The following is a 24,713-nucleotide window of genomic DNA, read 5'->3' on the forward strand; positions in this document are numbered from 1 at the left end:
TCTTCTAGAAAACGTGGCAAGATGCGGAATGTATTTGCAATGCCATTACTTGTTAATGACACCCCAATTGCGGTGCGATTTTGCAGTGACAAACTGCGCTGCAATTGCAGTAAAATTGCAAGGAGCGAAACTTGTCACTCAAAAAGGAGCAGGAGCGACAATTACAGCAAAATCACATCAAAATTGGGGTGCCAGTAAGAAGTAATGGCATTGCAAACACATCCCGCGTTTTGCCGCGATTCCGGAATGTCCAGTTGTGAATGGAGCCTAGCATGCACAGGCAGTGCATATTTGGCTGAGGAATTGCATTATTTTTACATCTATCTTTATTTACAAAAGAGCAGCAGCACCCCAATCTGATTAATTTCCGTTTAAAAAAAAGACCACATAATTTTTCAAGTAAATTTAGCAGTGACACATGCTTTTTCTTCATCATGACCAGAAGATAAAAATTGCACAGTAGTTAAGCGCTTATTAAAGAATAAGTTCACCCGTTTTTAGGGTGGAACATGTAACATGTTTCCAATGCTGCAGCAGTAGTGAACTTCTCTGTACTAGGCATCACTTTTTAAAATCACCCTCACGGCCCAGCGGTGTGAAATTGGCCAGCAGCGGGACACTTTTAAATAGTAAGGCTAGGCTCAAATTTTCTAGAGACACAAAACACAGACTGGGACTTTTCTAAAATAATTAAAATTCTTCAGAGGGTACAGCAGTGTACAGCTGGTCAGTAGTAGGACAGTTTACAGGGACAGGTCACCTTTATCACAAAACAGCCTATGCAGATAAGGGGCATCTACAGATAAAAAACATACTGTGCAGCGCTGATTAAAGTTGAATAAAGCCCTTGCTTATAGGTGTTTTCCATTTACATACCCCATGAAGCCTGACTGGAATACTCCCAGGACATTGCTAAGTACTCCCAGGACATTGCTAAGTGAGGCCTAGTCATCAATGCTCACCTCCACCATCATAGGGATCAGCTCTCAAATGCTGAGCTCAGAGCTACTACATCAAGGGAGAGAAAGAGTATGTGAGGGGGTTTGAATCAGAGAAAGATCCCATCGCTGGGGTCAGTGGCTAAAACTTTGAGTCACTGTTGCTGACAGTGGGGGAAGTAATGCTCCAAAGGCCGGATAAAGGCAAGCAAAGGCCTCCGGGCCACAGTTTGGAGACCATTGCTGTAGAGGATACAGGAGTTTAAAGTTGGCAAGCAGCAGGATAGTTTTAATGAGGGATAATAGGCCTTACCAGTGTACGCCTAACTTTTATTTTATCTATGGGGAAAAGAGGTTGCAGTAAATCTGTGTGATATAATGCGAGTTGCTTAGGTTGACACTGTTCTTGTAGCTCCAACAGATGGTCTGCAACAAGTGACAGCTCCCAAGCTTAAAAGACGCACTATCAACATAAAAACAAAACAAAAAATGAAAGCCCCAAAATACCAATCCCAGAAACAAAAGCCCATTCTTTTTAAAGGAAGCCTTGTAGCAAAAAGAAAGTTTCCTATGATCGGAAAAGCAGCTAAAAATTGAATGATTTCCCTAAGAGCTAGCAATCGGAATTAAAATACAGTTTCCTAACTAGCCCTAATCTCTCTGCAGTTTGTCAGCTTTCCACAATACAATTTTTTGCATTTTGTTTTCCCCACAAATAGAGCTTTCTTTTGGTGGTATTTGAACACCTCTAGGTTTTTTATTTTTTGCTAAAAAAAGAAAAAAAGACCAAAAGTTTTGAAAACAAAAAAGTTTTATGTTTTGTTATAAAATTTTGCAAACGGGTAAATTTTCTCCTTCATTGATGTATGCCGATAAGGCTGCAATGATGGGCACTAATATGTGGCACTGATGGGTACTGACAAGGCGGCAATGATGGGCAATGATGGGCACTGATAAGGCGGCACTGATAGGCGGTACTTGTCGGCACAGATGAGGTGGCGCTAGCTGGCAATGGGAGGTGGCACAGTTGGCTGGCACTGATGGGTGGCACTGATGGGCGGCAGTGAAGGGCATTGATGGGTGGCAGTAATGGGCACTGATAGGTGACACTGATAGGCATCACTGCTAGATTGAACAGATGAGGCACTGATTAGCATCAGTGGTGGACATTGATAGGTGGCACTCTTGGGCACTGATTGGTGGCACTGATTGGTGGCACTGATATTCACTGGTGGGCACCGATTTATGGCACTGTGATGTGAGCACTGGCAGGAGATACTGGTTGGCACGGGACTGATGTCCCTTCAACAGAAGCCGGTGATCAGCTTTTTTTTTCTCCTCACGTTGTCAGCGTAAGGCCGCGTACACACGGGCGGATTGTCTGCCCAACTAAGTTCGTCAGACAATCCGACAGACAGTCCGTTCAAAATTTGCATGAACGGACTTGACCACACATGATGAGCAGACAGTCCGCTGAAAGCGTGCACGATGACGTGTACAGCACGTACGACGGGACTAGAAAAACGACGTCCTATACACTGCAATGCAACCTTCGGCCGTGTAAATCCTTTCTGAGCATGCGCCATACTTAGTCCGTCCAACTTGCCTACACACGAGCGGACTGTCCGCTGAAACCAAGTTTGGACGGACAAAACCAAGTTTGGACGGACTGTCTTACGGAAATTCCGTAAGACTTTGTTCGTCAGACTGTCCGCTGAAAAAGTCCGCTGAAGCCCACACACGAGCGGATTGTCCGCTGAAACACGGTTCAGCGGACTAAGTTGGACAGACAATCCGCCCGTGTGTACGCGGCCTGAGGATAAAAAAATAAACAATTACGGAGCTTCTGTTTACATCACGTGATCAGCTGTCATTGGCTGACAGCTGATCACGTGATAAGGGGCCGGGATCTGGATCTCATTGACTCGGTGATCACAGAGCGTGCCGCGTGCGACCCGCAGGGGGTGCGTGGGGAGTGTGCAAAGGGGAGGGCTTCTATTGATGGCCTCCCGGCAATGTAGGACCGCGCTGAAGCCATCATTCGGCTATAGCGCGAACAGGAAGAGGTTAAGGCTTGAAGCCTCTTTTTGAGATTTGATGTTTACAAGTTAAAATCTTTTTTTTAAATCATTTCTTTTTGCTAGAAAATTACTTAGAACCCCCAAACATAATATATTGTTTTTTTTTTTTCTAACACCCTAGAGAATAAAATGGCAGACATTGCACTACTTTCTGTCACACCGTATTTGCGCAGCGGTCTTACAAGCGCACTTTTATTTGGAAAAAATACACTTTTTTGAATTAAAAAATAAAACAGTAAAGTTAGCCCAATTTATTTTATATTGTGAAGGATAAATGTTACACCGAGTAAATTGATACCCATCATGTCACGCTTCAAAATTGCGCCCACTCGTGGAATGGTGACAAACTTTTACCCTTAAAAATCTGCATAGGCGACATTTAAAAATTTCTACAGGTTACCAGTTTTGAGTTACAGAGGAGGTCTAGGGCTAGAATTATTGCACTTGCTCTAATGATCACTAACGATCATGGCGATACCTCACATGTGTGGTTTGAACACCGTTTTCATATGCGGTCACTGCTCACGTATGAGTCCGCTTCTGCGCTGGAGCTTGGTGGGATGAGGTGCTTTAAAAAAATGTTAAACCGGACCGCTCACTGAAGAAGAGGATACCGGGGTTATGGGAGCTAGCTGCTGCCATAACAATGATATTCCTGTTTAAAGTGTCGATGCATATTGTTTGTGAGCCGGTCCGGAAGTGGTTAAAAGAGAAGTACGTTTTCAGTTTTTTTTTTTATATTCATACTTACCTAGGTGAATGCAGCATCAGACCGATGCTGCAGCTGTCCCCCGCTGTCTCTGCACGGAGAACCAAGCCACTGAACACCGCCAATGGCTCGGTTCTCTCCCCTCCCCGAGCAGAGAGATGCTGCCTGTCAGTCAGCATCTCTCCTGCTCTGCTCCTCCACGCTCATTGGAGCGCTGAGCTGTGAAGGGGTGGGGAGCAGCTGTCTCCGTGTCTCAGCAGCTCTCTGAGACTGCCATCAGTCAAGGCAGCTGGCAGATCCAGGACTTTGGAAGTCGGGATGATGCGCTGCCTCGGCTTATTGCAGTGATGTCAGCGGAGAGCAGACTTCAGACCGTTCTCTGCTGAAACGAATTGCACTCCTGTGACCCAGAGGAGAGGTCCGGCCTTAAAAACTCAGGCTGCACTTCTCCTTTTAACATTAAGCCTGTTTTTGGCCCTTCTCAGCCTGCTGCCCGTAGTTTGAAGGCCATGTAGTTCATTTGTTTTTGTTTTTTAATTCTCCTGGACAAATTTGCTCAAAAAATTGACAGGACTGCAAATCTCGAACCCAAAGTATTCTCCATAAACCCATGGTAGCAGCAAACCTGAACCTAATCACTGGTGCGCAATGCAGGGAGAGCAAACTAACAAATTAAGGGAAAAAATACTTTTTTGATAAAATATTATCCATTTTGCAGTCTCGGCCTCTTACCTGTGCCATCTGCACTGCACTGGGGAAATGCTGGAAGCTGGATGTTTCAATTACCTGGTGTTTGGTTCCAGACTTGGTTCTACAGTAAAAATATAAGACACATTACTTCGTAAATCCTTTCACCTTATAGTTTTTATTGAAGACTTTATAGTATTTTTATATACAGAAAAAACTAAAAGTGGGCTTCTGGACTTTTTAGGCACCATATGCAAAATAATACTCATGAAATAAGAATAAAAATCAACATTTTATTAAGACCATATTTTCCATTGTACTAAACAACAGAGATTCTAAAAAAATCATCTAATCACAACAGAACTCGTGTACTCCATAATATACAATATAAACCGCCATTCCACATTTTCACTTTTGAAAATAGATAATAAACATTTAATACATAATCTTCAAAATATGATTATTCTACTCGCGGTATTAGGTGTACTGCTTGAGGAGGAGAAAGCTCTACATGTTTCGCGTGTTTTAACACGCTTCTTCTGGAGCAAGAAATTTGTGTGACTAGTAGACTAACAAGAAACAAGAAAATTATTGTTATTAATTAATCATACAAAAATAATATATACATCACACACCTAACAAAATAGGTACTAAACAGTATAGGTCAACATATGATATATTGCAGATCAATACCAGAGATAGGGATAAACTTAGTCAAAACCGGGGGGAGGTCAACAGCGCATATATGGGTCACCATGGGGACATGTAGAACATAATAGCCAAAAGTTTAAAAAGTAAAAAGGAGAAGCAAAAAACTTACTCAAACAGGTAAGCTCAAATATGGACCTCACAGGCTGACTCCCACCCATAGAAGACTGACACAATTCCAAATGTTCATATTAGCTGATATTGACAAGGGGAGCGGACGTCAGTACCCCCAACTCAAAAGAGAGGGGGGGGGGGTTATTTATCTTGTTATATTTTGGCCACAGTAACCTAAGAGCGGAAGAGACAATAAATATTTGGTAAAAAACATAGGCAACCATTTTGCAGTAAAATGGAATGTATTCGGGGCACTCACCACACTGCAAAGAATGGGCTCTCCTGCAATCATCTAGTGTTTGTGAACCTGATACTGTACAAATCATCTGGTTGTATCAACCCATGTAGGCACATCCGATTCTAGCAAGAGAGTTCACCTTTTATAGTTACACCAGAGCCAGTAATCTGTAATAATATTACACTAAAGTTAAAAATGAAGGCTCTCTCAGAATGCTGAGAAGTTGTAAAATAACATTGTAGCCCAGCGCTTACCCATGCAGTCCTCTAGAGGTTTCACCCAGTGTTTGTTCCCAAAATCAGCTGGGCAGAGTAGGCGCAGAGCATGCTGGTTAATAAATCTGTTTCAATTGTCTCATTATTAGACAGCTGTGCAGAGCTCGCACAGAGCGTGCAGATAAGAATACACACCCTCCTTGTAGTCACCAATCGGATCTCCTCCGGTGTGACGTCATTCAAGTCGGCCGAATGGACACTGCGCAAGTTTGCCGTCCTCGTCACGCGCATGTGCACAACAAGCAAGGACGGAGCCAAGTGAAGTGGCCTAAGATTGGCCGGTGGAAAGACACAGCTCTGCACCGCTGTCTAATAATGAGACAATTGAAACAGGTTTATTAACCAGCATGCTCTGCGCCTACTCTGCACAGCTGATTTTGGGAACAAACACTTTAGTTTAGTGTAATATTATTACAGATTACTGGCTCTGGTGTAACTATAAAAGGGGAACTCTCTTGCTAGAATCGGATGTGTCTACATGGGTTGATACAACCAGATGATTTGTACAGTATCAGGTTCACAAACACTAGATGATTGCAGGAGAGACCATTCTTTGCAGTGTGGTGAGTGCCCCAAATACATTCCATTTTACTGCAAAATGGTTGCCTATGTTTTTTACCAAATATTTATTGGCTCTTCCGCTCTTAGGTTACTGTGGCCAAAATATAACAAGATAAATAAACCCCCCCCCCTCTCTTTTGAGTTGGGGGTACTGACGTCCGCTCCCCTTGTCAATATCAGCTAATATGAACATTTGGAATTGTGTCAGTCTTCTATGGGTGGGAGTCAGCCTGTGAGGTCCCTATTTGAGCTTACCTATTTGAGTAAGTTTTTTGCTTCTCCTTTTTACTTTTTAAACTTTTGGCTATTATGTTCTACATGTCCCCATGGTGACCCATATATGCGCTGTTGACCTCCCCCCGGTTTTGATTAAGTTGATCCCTGTCTCTGGTATTGATCTGCAATATATGATATGTTGACCTATACTGTTTAGTACTTATTTTGTTAGGTGTGTGATGTATATATTATTTTTGTATGATTAATTAATAATAATAATTTTCTTGTTTCTTGTTAGTCTACTAGTCACACAAATTTCTCGCTCCAGAAGAAGCGTGTTAAAACACACGAAACATGTAGAGCTTTCTCCTCCTCAAGCAGTACACCTAAGGCCTCATGCACACGAGACGCAGATGAAACCTCTGTTAAAAAAAAGCTGAAACGCGCGTTTAGAAACGCGCGTTTTGCCGCGTTTGCATGCCGCGTTTAGACGCGTTTAGACGCGTTTGCGTTTAAACGCGTTTATAAAGATAACATCATGTAGACCCTCCCCAAGCTCTCAAAGCATTTTTTTTAACTATTTCTGCTATTTTGATCAGAGTGAGCAGCAGCAGCATAGAGAGCAGTTGTACACTTGCATTTGCCGTGTCACTTGCCACGGCACCTGCCACAAGTTGTGGATTGTCCACTTGCCACGTCACTTGCCACAAGTTGGGGATTGTCCACTTGCCACATCACCTGCCACGTCACCTGCCACAAATTGTGGATTGTCCACTTGCCACGTCACTTGCCACATCACCTGCCACGTCACTTGCCACGAGATGTGGATTGTCCACTTTCCACGTCATCTGCCATGCCACCTGCCACCAGCTGTGGATTGTCCACTTGCCACGTCATCAGCCACATCACCTGCCACAAGTTGTGGATTGTCCACTTGCCACGTGACTTGCCACATCACCTGCCACGTCACTTGCCACGAGATGTGGATTGTCCACTTGCCATGTCACTTGCCACGTCACCTGCCACGTCACTTGCCACGTCAGCTGCCACGTCACTTGCCACAAGATGTGGATTGTCCACTTGTCACATCACCTGCCACATCACTTGCCACATCACCTGCCACGTCACCTGCCACAAGTTGTGGATTGTCCACTTGCCACGTCACTTGCCACATCACCTGCCACGTCACTTGCCACAAGATGTGGATTGTCCACTTTCCACGTCACCTGCCATGCCATCTGCCACAAGTTGTGGATTGTCCACTTACCACGTCACCAGCCACATCACCTGCCACAAGTTGTGGATTGTCCACTTGCCACACCACTTTCCACGTCACCTGCCACGTCACCTGCCACAAGATGTGGATTGTCCACTTGCCACGTCACCAGCCACATCACCTGCCACAAGTTGTGGATTGTCCACTTGCCACGTCCCTTGCCACGTCCCCTGCCACGTCACCTGCCACAAGTGGATTGTCCACTTGCCACATCACTTGCCACATCACCTGCCACAAGTTGTGGATTGTCCACTTGCCACGTCACCTGACACAAGTTGTGGATTGTCCACTTGCCACGTCACTTGCCACATCCCCTGCCACAAGTGAATTGTCCACTTGCCACATCACTTGCCCCATCACCTGCCACAAGTTGTGGATTGTCCACTTGCCACGTCACCTGACACAAGTTGTGGATTGTCCACTCGCCACGTCACTTGCCACATCACCTGCCACAAGTGGATTGTCCACTTGCCACGTCACTTGCCACGTCCCCTGCCACAAGTGGATTGTCCACTTGCCACGTCACTTGCCACGTCACCTGCCACAAGTTATGGATTGTCCACTTGCCACGTCACATGCCAGTCACCTGCCACAAGTTGTTGATTTTCCACTTGCCACGTCACCTGCCAAGTCACTTGCCACGTCACCTGCCAGGTCACTTGCCACGTCACCTGCCACAAGTTGTGGATTGTCCACTTTCCACGTCACTTGCCACTTCACCTGCCACAAGTTGTGGATTGTCCACTTGCCACATCACTTGCCACCTGCCATGTCACTTGCCACAAGTTGTGGATTGTCCACTTGCCACGTCACTTGCCACAAGTTGTGGATTGTCCACTTGCAATTGCAATTGTTTAAAATATTTTTCTAATGGTTTTTCATCATTTGCAATCATTTTTGAGATTTTTAATGTAAAAAAAAAGGTCACCTTTAAAAACGCATATAAACGCAAACGCGGCTAAACGCGGGTGCCGCGTTTAGCCACGTTTAGCCGCGTTTTGCGTCTGAAACACAGAAATTTTTGTTTCTGAATGCATTTTTTTGCTTCTGGAAAAACGAGATTAAACGCAACTGCATATAAACGGAAAAAAACGAGACTGTGTGCATGGACACATAGGATAACATTGAATGAGTTCAGGTGCAGTTGAAAAAACTGTCCAACTGCATCTGAACGCGCGTTTAACTGCGTCTCGTGTGCATGAGGCCTAATACCGCAAGTAGAATATTCATATTTTGAAGATTATGTATTAAATGTTTATTATCTATTTTCAAAAGTGAAAATGTGTAATGGCGGTTTATATTGTATATTATGGAGTACAAGAGTTCTGTTGTGATTAGATGATTTTTTAGAATCTCTGTTGTTTAGTACAATGGAAAATATGGAGTATTATTTTGCATATGGTGCCTAAAAAGTCCAGAAGCCCCACTTTTTGTTTTTTCTGTATATACTAATTTGGGACTTGGCACGTAATATACCCCAATGTATCCACAGCACCACTCTGTGTGAGATACATACTTTGACTAGCATTTATAGTATTTTGAATAGCAATCAATGGTCTAAAATAAATTATTTACAGTAGGGGTATGAAGGAGCTGTAACATTTTTTAAATATAACTGTATCATTTTGTTTTGTTTTCTGACGCTAAGAAATAGATTATTTGATAAAATGAAAACTAAACATTTCATTACTGATCCGTCCCGTGTGAAAAGGGCTTTAGGCTTGATTCATTACTGATCCGTCCCGTGTGAAAAGGGCTTTAGGCTTGATTCACACTAATGTGTTTTTTAATGCTTTCTGCATTTTGCAGAAATGCAGTGAATTTTTTTTTAACATGGGTTCATATGGAATACATTCACATGAAAGCATTTTTTGCCTCTGCGTTTTTGGAAAGGGTCGGGGACTTTTTTCCCACAAAATGCAGCATTTTGCATGTAATAGACTTCAATGGACCCACATCCAAAATGCAAGTACTGCGTTTTTACCACAGTTTGCGTTTTGCGATGTGTGTCTTTTTTTTTTTCTACATTCACTGTATATAGCTGGTTGCTAAGGATCAGGAAGGCAGCCATTGCATCCTAAGCAACAGATGAGTCATCAGCCTGTATTACAAAACACCAGCAATAAAGGGTAGCCCCAGGAGTATACTATGCTGGAGGCACACAACACCCACTTTAACAGTGCTAGGTTCACAAGAAAAGACACACTGTCCCTGCCTATCCTCCTCTCTCCCTGAACACCGCAACACACTACACAAGGCCGCTGCGCTGGCGGCCTTATATAGTGTGGGGCGTGTACTAGACCCCCTGAGCTCAAATTGGCCACAGGCATCCTGCCTGTAGCCAATTATGGCTCTCCTCGCTGCCGGCGCTGTGATTGGCCAAGCATGCGGGGTCACAGTGCATGCTTGGCCAATCATGAGCCAGCAATGCACCTCAATGGCGTAGTGCATTGTGGGTCATTCGCGTTTTGCTTAAGGTGACAAAACTCTCAGATGTGAACATGGGCCATTGAAATGAATGGGATTTGTCTTGGGTGTTTTTAGAGCTGAGGCTTAGGGCAGAAAATTGCCTAAAAATGCCTAGATGTGAATGGAGCAGTGGCGGAGCTATCAGGGTCGCAACAGTTCCCCCCGCGACTGGGCCCTGCTGTTCCACCACTGTGGGGGGGGGGGGGCCCGGAACGGTCAAATAGTGCTCAAGTTTGGACAGACTCGGGGGGCGGGACAGCCACGTGGTGATGTTTCAAGGAGGCGGAGGATAGGTCAGCACCCACCAATCCTGCAGAGCGTCTGCAGGGCTGCACTCTGGCTGGCCTGGATGGGACATCTCTCCCTCAGCTCTCCATCAGCTGGAGCCCACCTCCCCTGCAAAGCTAATGTCTCCATTGCCAGTGCAATTTTGTTGAAGTTTGCCCATATACACAGAGTGAAGTTAGTCTTCAACAAAATGGCACCCTAAAACCCACCACTATGGGACAAATGTTATATGTGAATGAGATAAACTCCATTGAACGGGCGGGTGATATGAAGAGGGGGAGTGGGAGAGCCGGGAGGAGAAGAGAAGAGGATCAAAGATCAAAGCCAAGGTCTACCTGAGCCTGTCCTGCACCCGAGCAATGGAGGAGGTGAGGTAAGTTTGACAGCTCCAGCCAGACCACACAGTGTCTATCGGGGTGGGGGGGGGGGTCACTGTGGTCACCAGAGTTCCCCCTCCACTTCATATCCTTTACATCAAAGTCTGATTCCCTCCAGTGCAAGGGAGAACTCTGTGGAACCTGATTTAAAGGGAAACTCTGATGTAAAGGGGAATTCTGTGGACCATGATGCAAAGGGGAACGATGTAGACTCTGATGTAACCGGTGGGGCCAGCTTACATGAGAGTTTCCCTTTACACTTGAGTTCACAGCATTCCATCTTACATCATGGTCCACAGCATTCCCCTTTACATCAGGGCCTGCAGAGTTCTCCCTTACACTGTAAGGGGGGACCCTGCATACTCTGGTGTAAAGGGGAACTCTGATATAAAGGGGAATGCTGTGGACCATGATGTAAGGGGGACCATGGTCACCAGTGTCCCGCTTACATCAGAGTGTACAGCATTCCCCTTTACATCATGGTCCACCACATTTCCCTTTACATCAGAGTTCACCTTTACATCAGGATCCACATAGCTCTCCTCTTCATCAGGGTACACTGTAAGGGGGAACCCTGTGTACTCTGATGGAAGGGAGGACTTTGTGTACTGTGATGTAAAGGGGAATTATGGAATCTGATATAAAGGAGAATTATGGAATCTGATGTAAAGGGGAATGCTACAGACCCTGATGTAAGGGAGAGCTCTGATGTAAAGGGGAATGCTGTAGACTGCGATATAAAGGGGAACGCTATAGACTGTGATGTAAGGGTGGGGGTGTGCGGGGGGGGGGGCCTTCATTGTTTCTTGCACCGGGGCCCTGAAGGTTCTAGTTATGACTCTGGAACGGAGCCTGAATCTCCCTCTTTGATTTTGTGACAAAGATTTGGTGTCCTGTGCCCCAGCTAATCCCCAATTATCACAATGCATCAAAAATCGCGAGGCAAGAAAAAAACATTCTGGCATGATTTCATCAGGCCCCTTTCACACGATTGGCCTGCAAAGATCTGCCTGTATGTTTTTCAGGTGGATCTGAGCAGACCACCCATTGACTTGTATGGGCAGGTGGATAACAGCGGCGATGTGTCAGCTGACACTTGCCTGCCATCTGATCCAACAAGATCCGCTTAAAACAGACGGATGGCGATACTTTCGCCTTCTATCCAGCAGATCGAATTATATAGGATTGGATGAAAACAGACATGCTGTCCGTTTTCAGCCGATCTCCCCATAGAAAACACCGGGGTTCTGACAGTCCATCCCTGCACAGTGAGCGGAGATTGACCTGTCATCTGCCTGCTGAGCGAAGATCAACGGAGCGATCCCCCGCTGAGCATAGAGAAGTCCGCTGGGTGGATCCGCCCCGTGTGAAAGGGGCCATAGATGCTTTTGTTTTTTTTAACAATGGGGACAAATTAGTTAAAACGTCAACTTAAAATTTTTTAAGCGATTTCACACTTTTTAATTTCTGTTTGCGTCTGTATTATCATGTATGCAATGTTATTTATGTATGTATGGATGATACTATTGAGTCGATGGACTAAGTAAGTTATTTAGAGGTGTCTTTATTAGAATTCATGTTTGGATGGTAGCAGCGCTACACAATTTTTTTACTTAACCTTTTGGTGTGGAGACACATTGGAGGTGTTGGCAGCAGCTACTGTTATATCTCTTTGTTTTTCATCTATGCTCGGCAGTGTATGAGAACTTTAAACTAACAGGTCTACACTGAACGAAAAAAAAAAAAAAAAACACGCACACACAAGGCGAAACAATCAAGAAACGAAACCATTCTTTTACATTTCCGAGAAAACCAAAAAGACCCTCCTCCCCTTTCAGGGTGGTTACTGGACAGGTGCCCAGGGAAGATTCGAGAACTCTTAAAATTCCCCCGATTATGCAATTAGCAGTTCATATTGACACATTCTGCACTGTCATTGCCTTCCGACACCTTCAGAGAGACATCTAGAAGATTTGAGAACCCCTGGAAATCCACCCCCCCAGATGATGCAATTATCAGTTCATGAGACACGTTCTCCTCTCTGATTGGTGGTTGGGTTTGGTATAAGAAAGCAATCACAGTTGTGAGGTTGCAGTCGAGCCGAAGCAAGGTAAGAGAAGCATTCCAATCCTAACCATATTGTAAATATTGGAGATGATCTAAGAGAGGGTTGTTGTGACAATTAGAATTATTATAATTATTATCATTTGTCTATATGTTTAGCTGGTACAAACTTTGAGAGTTGTATTTGTCTAAAAATATTGTCTCAGTTTCTGATGTTATGGTGATTAGTGATAAATGAATGTCTTAGCAGCCATTTACGCTGCGCAGTTGTCGGCATCCTAGCAGCCTTTGGTGCCGTGTAAGCACCGATGTTGCAATAGCTATCGATGATGCGCAGCACCAGCCGTTTACAACCGCTTTAAAGGATAACTAAAGGCAAAACTTTTATTTTTTTATTTTTTAAGATAAGTGTGGAGAGGGATTACAACACCTATCAGTTTTTATTGCGGTCTGTGCCTCTGTTTGGGAAATTCACCCTCTTTGTCCTGTTTACCATTATCATTGAAAGTAAAACAAAATACTAAAGGGTAAGGATGAGCTCTGGCGTGTTCGCACACTTCACTTGCAGAGCCCACCAGGAAGTCGGCGCAGTGCTGCGCTAATCACAGGCAGTGAGACATTTCTCCGTTGCGCGGCTGCAGAGATTAGGAAATGTCTCACTGCCTATGATTAGCGCAGCGCTGTGTCGACTTCGTGGTGGGCTCTACACGTGAAGTGTGCGAACACGCCGGAGCTCATTTCTACTAAAGGCAGAGAGTTGATAGAGCCTCCGCTCTCATGCACATCGTTGGCTTGAGATGGGGCTCAGTGAAGTAAGTATAGGGGTGGGGAGCTGCACTGAGCACAGAAATAAGATTAAGCCCTGGTTCACATTGATGTGATTTGGCAATGCGATTTGACAAATCGGCAACAATTTCCGGCAATGGCAGTGTCTGAATCAGTGCGGCGCTGTATCGATTCCCAAAAGTAGTTTCTGTACTACTTTGGGTGATTTGGGGGTGCAATTTCCATTGTCATCTGTGCAGAAACCGGCACAGATGTCTCTGAAATCCCCCCGAAGTTGGGACTGACGTGGGAATGAAATTGCGCGATTTCATTCCCGCAGACAGTGTGAGCGGCAAATTACTTTTCATGAATTGAGCCTATTGTGTAATTCTTATCTCTCTCTTTTTTATTTTTCTAGGATGGAAGGTATATACAATTTCACACGCAATTATTTTTCTTTTAGTCAGGAGCCTTCTGGTGTCCTGGTAAAATTTATGGGATTTACCATTTTTAAATTAGAAATCTGTCTTCCCATAAAAATACCTATCCAAGTCTGGATTAGACGGTTATGGCATTGGATTGTAAGAAATCGTATTGAGCCACTCTAAATTGTAAAATGCTTCAGCAGCTGCTTAACACCCCTTACACCCCCCCCCCCCCCCCTCCAGCTTACCTATCCTGTGTCCTCCGGTCCTGGACTTCTCTGCCCCCCCACAGTGACAAAGCGGCTTGGAGGCTGACGAGCACGACAACGAAAGCTGATCGGATAGCTGCTCCTTTGCAGTGCAAAGCGGCTTGGAGGCATTATTGAACGACAACGAGAGCTGATCAGCCTCCAACGACAACCAGAGCCGATCAAATAGCTGCTCCCTCTCAGTGACGAAGCGGCTTAAAGGCATTATCGAATGACAACAAGAGCTGATCGGCCTCCAACAACAGCTGGAGCCGATCGGTTGTTGTGCGCATCAGCCTCCGCACAGCGACGAAGCCGCTTGGAGACATTGTCGAACGACAACAGGAACTGATTGGATCACTGGTCCCTCGCATTGACGAAGCGGCTTGGAGGCATTATCGAAGGACAACAAGAGCTGATCGGCCTCCAACAACAGCTAGAGCCGATCGGTTGTTGTGCGCATCAGCCTCCGCACAGCGACGAAGCCGCTTGGAGACATTGTCGAACGACAACAGGAACTGATTGGATCACTGCTCCCTCGCATTGACGAAGCGGCTTGGAGGCATTATCGAACGACAACAAGAGCTGATCGGCCTCCAACAACAGCTAGAGCCGATCGGTTGTTGTGCTCGTCGGCCTCCATGCAGCGACAAAGCCGTTTGGAGACATTGTCGAACGACAAGGAGAATTGATTGGATCACTGCTCTCTCGCAGTGACGAAGCGGCTTGGAGGCATTATCAAACGACAACAAGAGCTGATCGGCCTCCAACAGCTAGAGCCGATCGGTTGTTGTGCTCGTCAGCCTCCGCGCAGTGACGTAGCCGCTTGGATACATTGTCGAACGACAACGAGAGCTGATTGGATTACTGCTCCCTTGCGGTGACGATGCGGCTTGGGGGCATTATCGAACGACAACAAGAGCTGATCGGCCTCCAACAACAGCTAGAGCTGATCGGTTGTTGTGCGCATCAGCCTCCGCGCAGCGACGAAGCCGCTTGAAAACATTGTCGAACGACAATGAGAATTGATTGGATCACTGCTCCCTCGCATTGGCGAAGCGGCTTGGAGGCATTATCGAACGACAACAAGAGCTGATCGGCCTCTAACAACAGCTAGAGCCAAACGGTATTTGTGCGTGTCAGCCTCCGTGCAGCGACGAAGCCGCTTGGAAACATTGTCGAACGACAACGAGAGCTGATTGGATCACTGCCCCCTTTCAGTGACAAAGTGGCTTGGAGGCATTATCGAATGACAACAAGAGCTCATCGGCCTCCAACAACAGCTAGAGCTGATCGGTTGTTGTGCGCGTCAGCCTCCGCGCAGCGACGAAGCCGCTTGGAGACATTGTCGAACGACAATGAGAATTGATTGGATCACTGCTCCCTCGCATTGACAAAGCGGCTTGGAGGCATTATCGAACGACAACAAGAGCTGATCGGCCTCCAACAACAGCTAGAGCCGATCGGTATTTGTGCGCGTCAGCCTCCGTGCAGCGACGAAGCCGCTTGGAGACATTGTCGAACGACAACGAGAACTGATTGGATCACTGCTCCCTCGCAGTGACAAAGTGGCTTGGAGGCATTATGGAACGACAACAAGAGCTCATCGGCCTCCAACAACAGCTAGAGCCGATCGGTTGTTGTGCGCGTCAGCCTCTGTGCAGTGGCGAAGCCGATTGGAGACATTGTCGAACGACAACGAGAATTGATTGGATCACTGCTCCCTCGGGGTGACGAAGCGGCTTGGAGGCATTATCGAACGACAACAAGAGCTGATCGGCCTCCAACAACAGCTAGAGCCGATCGGTTGTTGTGCGCGTCAGCCTCCGCGCAGCGACAAAGCCGCTTGGAGACATTGTGGAACGACAACCAGAGTGATTGGATAGCTGCTTCCTTGGAGGCATTATCAAACGACAACAAGAGCCGATCAGATAGCTGCTCCCTTGCAGTGACAAAGCAGCTTGGAGGCATTATCGAACGTCAACGAGAGCTGATCGGCCTCCAACGACAACCAGACCTGATCGGATAGCTGCTCCCTTGCAGTAACAAAGCGGCTTGGAGGCATTATCGAACGACAACGAGAGCTGATCGTATAGCTGCTCACTCAGTAACGAAGCGGCTTGGAAGGTGACTCGCACGACAACGAGAGCTGATCGTATAGCTGCTCACTCAGTAACGAAGCGGCTTGGAAGGTGACTCGCACGACAATGAGAGCTGATCGTATTGCTGCTCCCTCGCAGTGACAAAAGCTGTATCCATGGCGGTGCTCATAGAGCAGCGAGGACTCCTGGAACAGTGGCGCCCTTGCATTAGCGAGGCTGCCAGGGTGGCTGCACTCTCACAGCTGCAAGAAATTCTGGGACGTTGGCACACAGCAACAAGGGCTGCTGGGATGCATTGTCTAGACAGCGATGATGGCTGTGCTGAATTGCTGCCATACGGCGAGGCTTCCGGGATGGTGGTGCCCTTACAGTGGCAAGGGCTGCACAGAATTGTACAATTTCTGTATGGGGGCTCTCTGGATTTCTCATTTGCTTACTTTCCCTACATAATCAATCTAGATCTGCTTTCAGATTTCCAGCAAAATAAATAATGAGCAAATCATAAATTTTTCTTGATTTATTCATTTATAGTGTGGAGTGGTAATGTATGAATGAATGGATCTCCTAAAACAAACACTAATTGGTTGTCACCATCCTGTTTTATAGGAAATCTATAATGAGAATACAAATAGTTAAAAGTATTAGTTGCCCGTCTTTCGTACAGAGGCTTCATTCTTTTTGCACGTGTTTCAGCATGTCTACAAAAACCTGCATCACTTTTCCTTGCGCACACCCGTGTCAATAATTCCTAATGACACCAAACACACCTTGCTAACGTCCGCACAGTATTGTGTGTCAAAAGACATAGTGACCAAGTGGCATGCGTTTTGTTGCAGTGTAATTTAAAGCGGTTGTATAGTCATTTTTATAAGTTTATAACATGTCAGCTCCCTCGGCGTGGATCGGGCCAGATGTCGGGGCCTCGTTCTAAGGTAAGTATTTCATAATGAGCTAGTATGCGGTGCATATTAGCTCATTGTGCCTTTTCCTTTGCAAAAAAAATAACTTCAGCGGGTTTACTCCCGCTTTAACAAAAATGTGTTTGCACTTCTTTTTGCAATTTTTGTAGATAGGGAAGCCCATTGAAACAAATTGAGATGCCCTAAACTTGACACACCAAAGCATGTAAAAACTTGTCCACACCATTGCACCTGCATAGATTTGAACTGAGCCGAAGTGGTAGCAATCAGCAACTTGACTACAACTGTAATTTCAATGTTGTGCACACCTTCACAGGGGGGTAAGGACTGCGGGGATACCGATGCGTGCTTCCTCCACATGATGCCGATGCCCACACAGTGGCAAGGACTGTGGCACTGCCCGAGGGCCCCGGGCCACTAGGGGGCCCCATCAGGGTTGCCAGCCTCAGTAAAACCAGGGACAGTATGTAAAAATCTGTGTTTTATTTACATCTGTCTCTGAAATGTCCCTTACCGACATCCTTTTGGTCTAAAAATCCTGAGATTATAGCTGCCCCACCTCTCCAGTACCTTCTCAGCTAATAGAAACATGTCTGTTTATACTGTGTGGCCCCATAATCTCTGATTGCCTGGGGGCCCCATAATCTCCTATTGCCCGGGGGCCCCATGAGTTGTCAGTCCACTCCTGGCTGGTACCCACAGAGCAGCAGTTGCTGTTGGGAAAACCTCATATTTACTGGCACTCCTATGTTCATGTCCACAAAACCAATACTGAACGTACTGTGAATGCAATTTTTTCCTGATTTGGTAAACGTATCTAAACTTTGAGCTTGTGAACTCTTCTGAACATCTAGTGTACAAAAGTGCAACCAAGAGCATAGGATGTAATCATATCTATTCAAGAATTTTCACTTTGCAGGCCTTAATGGTCCATTTTTTTTTTTTTGCCACAGCGGCCCCAGGGAAGTTGGCATCTGTGCAGCGACAAGGGCTGCTGAGATTTAACACCAGCACAGTGGCACGGGCTGTGGAGGTGCACAGCAGAAAGGGCTACCTTGATGCCAGCACAGCGGCAAGGACTGTTGGGACAAAAAAACTGCTGTAACACTGGTGCCCACACAGCAACGAGGGCTGCCAGGAAGGGATGTGCACAATGGAAACGTTTTGGTTTCGTTTCAGTTTCTTTCCTTAAGTAAATCATTTTGTTTCATCATATTCATAATGTTACAATAATTTGTTTTTTGCAATGTTTTTCGCTATTTTGGGAGAGTATATCTTCGTGGTTTCAAATTGATTTGTATTTTCAGAAGTTCTGTAAGAGCCGGTTAACGCTGGGGCGACTTATCAGGTGACTTAGCCGCCTGACAAGTCGCGTTCCGCTCTGTACAATGGAACCGTTCTAATAGGAGTGACTCAAGTTGCTCCGACTTAGAAAAAGGTTCCTGTACTACTTTAAGGGCGACTTGTGGCGACCTGCATTGACTTCTATATAGAAACCGTTTTGCAAGTCGCCACTGCTGTCGTGTGCAGGTCGCCTGAGACAGTCACGCTGCAAGCCGTGCTGCCTCAGTGTGAACCGGCTCTTATTCTTTCGTTATTTTAGAAGATTAGCTGTATTTGTCTAAACATGTTAATTTTGTTATTTCCGGGGATTATTCCTGCTAGTCCAACCCACAAAGAGAAATGGAACGACCTGATTGGATGATATCAACTGAAGTGGAGTGCATCCCGAAAGTAACAAATGGAACTAAATTAATTTTGGGATTCATTTGTTACGTTATGTTTCCGAGATTCTGATGGATTCACCTCCATCCAACCCAAACACAGTAAGTAGGAATCATTTTATTTAAAGCTGGAGTAAACCCGCTGAAGTTTTTTTTTTTGACCTGCAAAGGAAAAGGCATAATGAACTAGTATGCACCGCATACTAGCTCATTATGAAATACTTACCATAGAATGAGGCCCCGACATCTGGCCCGATCCACGCCGAGGGAGCTGACATGTTCCCTCAGCCTGTCTTCCGGGTATCGCAGCTCCGGCGCTGTGAGTGGCCGGAGCAGCGATATCGTCACTCCCGCACATGCGCGCAAGAGTTTTCTTTCCAGCAGAGTCCAGCGTCTGCCGGACTTTCAGCCGAGAATCCCCTGTGCGCATACACTGCTGCAATCAGCGGCGCATTGCGAGGGGAATATCTCCTAAACCGTACAGGTTTAGGAAATATTTTTTTTTACCTACAGGTAAGCCTTATTATAGGCTTACCAGTAGGTAAAAGTGAAAAAAAATGACTATACAACCACTTTAACTTTTTTACTTTTTACTCTATTTATATCAATATCTTTCCACTTCATATGTGGTGTATTTGTTATAATAATGAAAAATAATAATGGAGATGTACAGACAAAGCTCGTCTGGCTGTACTTCTCCTGTGGACAGGGCCATCTTTAAGGCAGGGCAAAAGGGGCAGCTGCTCTTGGCCCTATCATTGTTGTGGGGCCCAAAGCAGCTGCCTCATACTTGCCAACTATCCCAATTTAAATTCCCTTGTCCTTTTGAAGTTTTAGTCCTGTGCTGTGTCCCGATATCTCAGTGTGAATTTCCGGTACTAATACTAAGAAATTGTAGTTAGATCCGTGCAATGGGATACATGTGGTACAGGAACAGTGAAAATACTGTGCTGTTTATATTCGTTATGGGAGTTTCGCCAGAACTGCTGCCCCTACTATCTTCCTCCCTAAGGTGGAGTCAGAAATGGAAAAAGTGTGATATGGTAGGTTTTGCCGCTGTTCTTGTGGCTAATAGAAGTGTGTTATAGCCTCTATGGATGATAGTCTTGTATGAGGGGGGGAGGGATCCCTGAAGTTAATTGGATTATATATCACACCCATATACCATATCACACTTTTTCATTCCGGTACTAATAATGCTCTGCCTTAGTGTTGTGTGCAGATGACTCACCTGCGGGTCCTGTGTTTACATGTAAATAACAGGCATTCATATGTAAATAGCAGCGGGCCGGCGGCATTCATAAGTAAATAACGGTGGGCGGCGGGATTGATATGTAAATAAAGGCAGCATTCATATGTATATCATGCCCCCCTGCAGTAAGGAGATGATATGCTGTAACCTCTAGTACCCAATCAGTGCGCAGTAATACTGTACAGTAATCTCTAGCAGCCAATCAGTGAGCAGTAATATGGTACAGTAATCTCTAGCAATCAATTAACAAGCAGAAATCATTTGCTGTAACCTCTAGTAGCTAATCAGTGAGCCGAAATGTGTGCTGTAACCTCTAGCAACCAGTCAGTAAGCAGTAATGATATGCTGTAACCGCTGGCAACCAATCGCAATTGCTGCCTGATCTGATATAGTAAACTGATTTTAAGTCTAGCTGCTATTTATTATATGTCTCAGAGAAGGTGGAGAATGAAATTGGATGGGGGGGGGGGGATTTTTGCCCAGGGTCCAATCAATATTAAAGACAGCCCTGCCTGTGGATCACAGGGGTGTCGTTTGTTCAGCACCCCCGTGACACATTTTCAGCAGACAGCAGGATGAAGCCGGTCCAGGCTTGAGAAAGATCGTGGCCATATGGTCGGGATCTGCCCACATGCCTGGACCAGTACCTGGCTCAGCCTCTCAGCAAGCTGCTAAGAGCCTGAGCCGCCTGCTCCCACCCCTGCCACAGCCCAGCGCTTCAGTGAACGCGGGGGGGCGGGGGGCAGAGCAGACAGCAGTGACTGACAGTCTCCAGCCCTCTGCTCACAAAGCTCTGAGAACCGAGCAATCAGCAGTGTTTGATTTCTTGGTTCTCAGGCTTAGAGCTGGTGGGGGTCCGATGCTGCATCTGCCTAGGTAAGTATGATAAAAAAAAAAAAAATTACCATACTTCTCTTTTCATGTAAAAAAAAATTTCGTTTTATTTTAGATGCTTCAAATATTAACAAAAGGCCCAAATGATTGCATTGTGACATCCGAATGAACCCAATCTCAGCTTCATTGAAATTTGTGATTCGGATTGAGATGCATCCGAATCTCCGAGTCACAAAAATGTCATCCACATTTCGATTCATAACCAATCGCACCTGTCTACTATCAGGTCAATGGCGCTTGCGCAAAAGCAAGGGCTGCTGCAATGCAAAAACTGCTGAGATGCAAGAATTGCTGTGACAATTGTGCCTTTATAATTAATGAGTTTACCTTTCCCATTAGCAATACAACTATAACTGCAAAACTGAAAATAAATTACACAGCAATGACACAATATTGTTCGCTTGCATGTCAGTTGTCTAATGCTTTTAAATTGACAGTTTTTTTTAATTTATTTTTTATTTTAATTGCTGACTCGTGAGATGTTTTTTCCCGGCGGAATTCCTCTCAAGCTTGGCTTACATACACACGGTCACACAAAACTTACAACACTACGACGAGCTGAAAAAATTAAAGCGGAGGTCCACCCTAAAATGGACCTTCCGCTCATCGGATTCCTCCCCCCCTCCGGCGCCACGATTGGCACCTTTCAGGGGGGAGGGGGGGGTGCAGTTACCTGGATAATCCAGGTAACTGCACCCACTTCCGGGCTAGCTCTCTGCGGAAAGGGGCGTACATTACGCCCCTTTCCACAAGTGCCCGCCCCCTTCCGCAAGTGCCCCGCTGCCTGCTGGGAAACACACAGATCCCAGAGGCAGCGGGGACCGTCCTCATTGCGCAGCGCGGCTCGCGCATGTGCAGTAGGGAACCGGGAAATGAAGCCGAAAGGCTCCATTTCCTGATTCCCATACCCAAGATGGCGGCGGCAGCACTCGAGTGTCGATCTAGAGATCGGCTTCGGGTGCCGACATCGCGGGCGCGCTGGACAGGTAAGTGTCACTATTTTAAAAGTCAGCAGCTGCAGTATTTGCAGCTGCTGACTTTAAAAAAAAAAAAAAAACGCGGAGTCCCGACGGACTCCCGCTTTAAGTTCAATGCTTCCGAGCATGCGTGGGAATTTTGCGTGTTCGGAATTGCTACAGACGATCGGAATTTCCGATCGGAACTTTTTCAGTCGGTAAAATAGAGAACCTGCTCTCAATCTTTTGCTGGTGGAAATTCCGCCAGCAAAAGCCCGATGGAGTACACACACGGTCAGAATTTCCGACCAAGAGCTCACATCAGACTTTTGCTGGCGGAATTTCCGATCGTGTGTATGGGGCATGAGCCTCTATCTATACAGATAGCTTAGAAAATATGGGATACTATCATCCTGATAATGGTAATTGGAGAGAATTTAGGGACAACCCCTGCTGAAACCCCAGTAGAGAAACAATGGACTATCTCGGTACCTAAATGTTAAAGAAAAAACATACACATTTTAATTTTATTGAGCTAGAGGATGATGCGAGGATCCAACATGACATGACATATATATATTGATACATTGACACTTTAAGGCATTTCATATTCTGAACCTCTCACCTCAGTATTAGTCGTAGCCTCTCCGCTTTCTGCTCCAGTCTTGCAGACAGGATGAGGGCTCCGAGTCGGGGGTCCTGGGCGCAGAAGTTGTAGTGTTCCTAGTGAACAATCATAAATTAGACACCAGTTATATTTCTGACATTACCCTTAGGGGTCTATTTATATAAAAAAAATTGCTGTGCAAATGCCTAATACATTCACACAGTCATTGCAAATAACTACCGTATTGTGTCTAATATATATTTCCTATGATCATCAGCTCCATCTGCATGATTGTGCAGACTAACCTTTGAACAATTTCTACTTTTGTCCCCCTTTTGTAGCTTTACAATCTGTCTGTCATTTGTCCAGTTGATAAACAGCCTCTTGATTGGAATGTATGGGACATAAGAAGTAAAGGGCGAGCTGGGAGAGCCATGTGGGATAGCCTGGATCTCCCAGGAGGGTGGACAGGTGAGTATAATACTTTTTGGTGGGTACTGGGGTGTGGGATTAAAGGATACAAATGTATCCCTGTTTCTAAAGCCTTAAGTTTTTCTACCTTAATGCATTCTCTGAATTAAGGTAACTAACCTTCTGCATCCAGGATCCTCCCAACCAATACTTAAGCCAGATATCAAGCCAGCGCTGTGCACAAGAGCAGCGTCTCTCTGCTCTCTCTCTCCTCACAGGACAGAGAGGCAGCAGTGATAGCCATTGGCTCCTGCTGCTGTCAATCTAATCATATAATGAGGGAGCAGTGGGCGGGGCTGAGCCCCACTGTCTGTGTCTATGGATGCTCAAAAGCGAGCTGGTACAAGTGCAGGCATAAGAAGCCACTTCCAATGGGTGCACTCCCCAAAAATTAGGAGCCAGGACAGGGGACCTCAGAAGAGGAGGATCGGGGCTGCTCTGCAGAAAAACAATGCACAGAGCAGGTAAGTATAACATTTATTAATAAAAAAAAAAATGTAACTTGAGTTTGCGCATCCCTGACAGTACTTATTGGGATTTATTTACTAAAGTCAGGCTCCCTTCTGCGTAGAAACCAATCAGATTCCAGGTTTTGTTGCAAAACTTTAATAGAACAAGCACAGCTGCACAAGATTATGAGTGCTCCAGGTTTAGTAAATCCCCCCCCTTCCCCCCCATTGCTGGTTATTCATATATTTGGTTACCCACTTGCTGCCTGTGTAACGCATATGTGCAGTAGCATAGAGGGTGGGCTTTTATGCCCATACACCACACATATGTATCTATGGGCAGCAGAGATTTCTGTGCTGAAAGTGCGCTCAATTCAGCTCAGTGACACTCTAGTAATGATTGGGAGCCATCAGAACCAGCTAACAATTACCCAGGGTGTAAAGAACCTCCTAAAGTGGTAATAAAGTTTTTTTGTTTTTTTCTTGTACCTACAGGTAAGTCTTTAATAAGGCTTGATTGTAGGTACAGTGAATATCTCTTAAACTTGCACGGTTTAGGAGATATTCACACCAAATGCAGCTGGTGATGTTACCAGCACATGCACTCTGTAGGGCCAGCATACCCACGGCATCTCTTCAGAGCTCCTTGCCGCGGCTGTGATTCCCGCACGCATGCGAGGGAGTGACGCCATCGCAGCCCAGCCAATTAGACGGCCGGAGCACTTGAACCGGTATCCTGGGAATGCTAACTGTCACAGTTGCTTGTGCGCTGTCAAACCATCAAATGGTTGGTGCCATAAATGTTCACATGAGCAGCACCTTGGCAGTTTTAGATCAAACAGAAGCTAAGATGGCAGCTTCCTTGGCTGAAAAGGATAGGAAGGTTTAGCTCCTATTTA

The 24,713-nt window shown here is 45.6% G+C and overlaps 1 protein-coding gene across 1 annotated transcript in view; it reads right to left on the bottom strand.

Annotated features, from left to right (window-relative positions):
• The window catches only part of LOC143930610 (rap1 GTPase-activating protein 1-like), a 166,869-nt gene that overhangs the window by 91,276 nt on the left and 50,880 nt on the right, over positions 1 to 24,713 (bottom strand). The window contains exons 7-8 of the mRNA XM_077455106.1: positions 22,913 to 23,010; positions 4,461 to 4,539 (exon numbers count right to left, since the gene is read on the bottom strand). Of these exons, the coding sequence (XP_077311232.1) occupies positions 4,461 to 4,539; positions 22,913 to 23,010 (177 nt within the window). The remainder of the gene's footprint in view (positions 1 to 4,460; positions 4,540 to 22,912; positions 23,011 to 24,713) is intronic.

The sequence above is a fragment of the Lithobates pipiens genome, unplaced genomic scaffold (assembly GCF_037356315.1).
Source record: "Lithobates pipiens isolate NorthernLeopardFrog02 unplaced genomic scaffold, aLitPip1_a1.2 Scaffold_25, whole genome shotgun sequence".
In the NCBI taxonomy this organism is placed as follows: domain Eukaryota; kingdom Metazoa; phylum Chordata; class Amphibia; order Anura; family Ranidae; genus Lithobates; species Lithobates pipiens.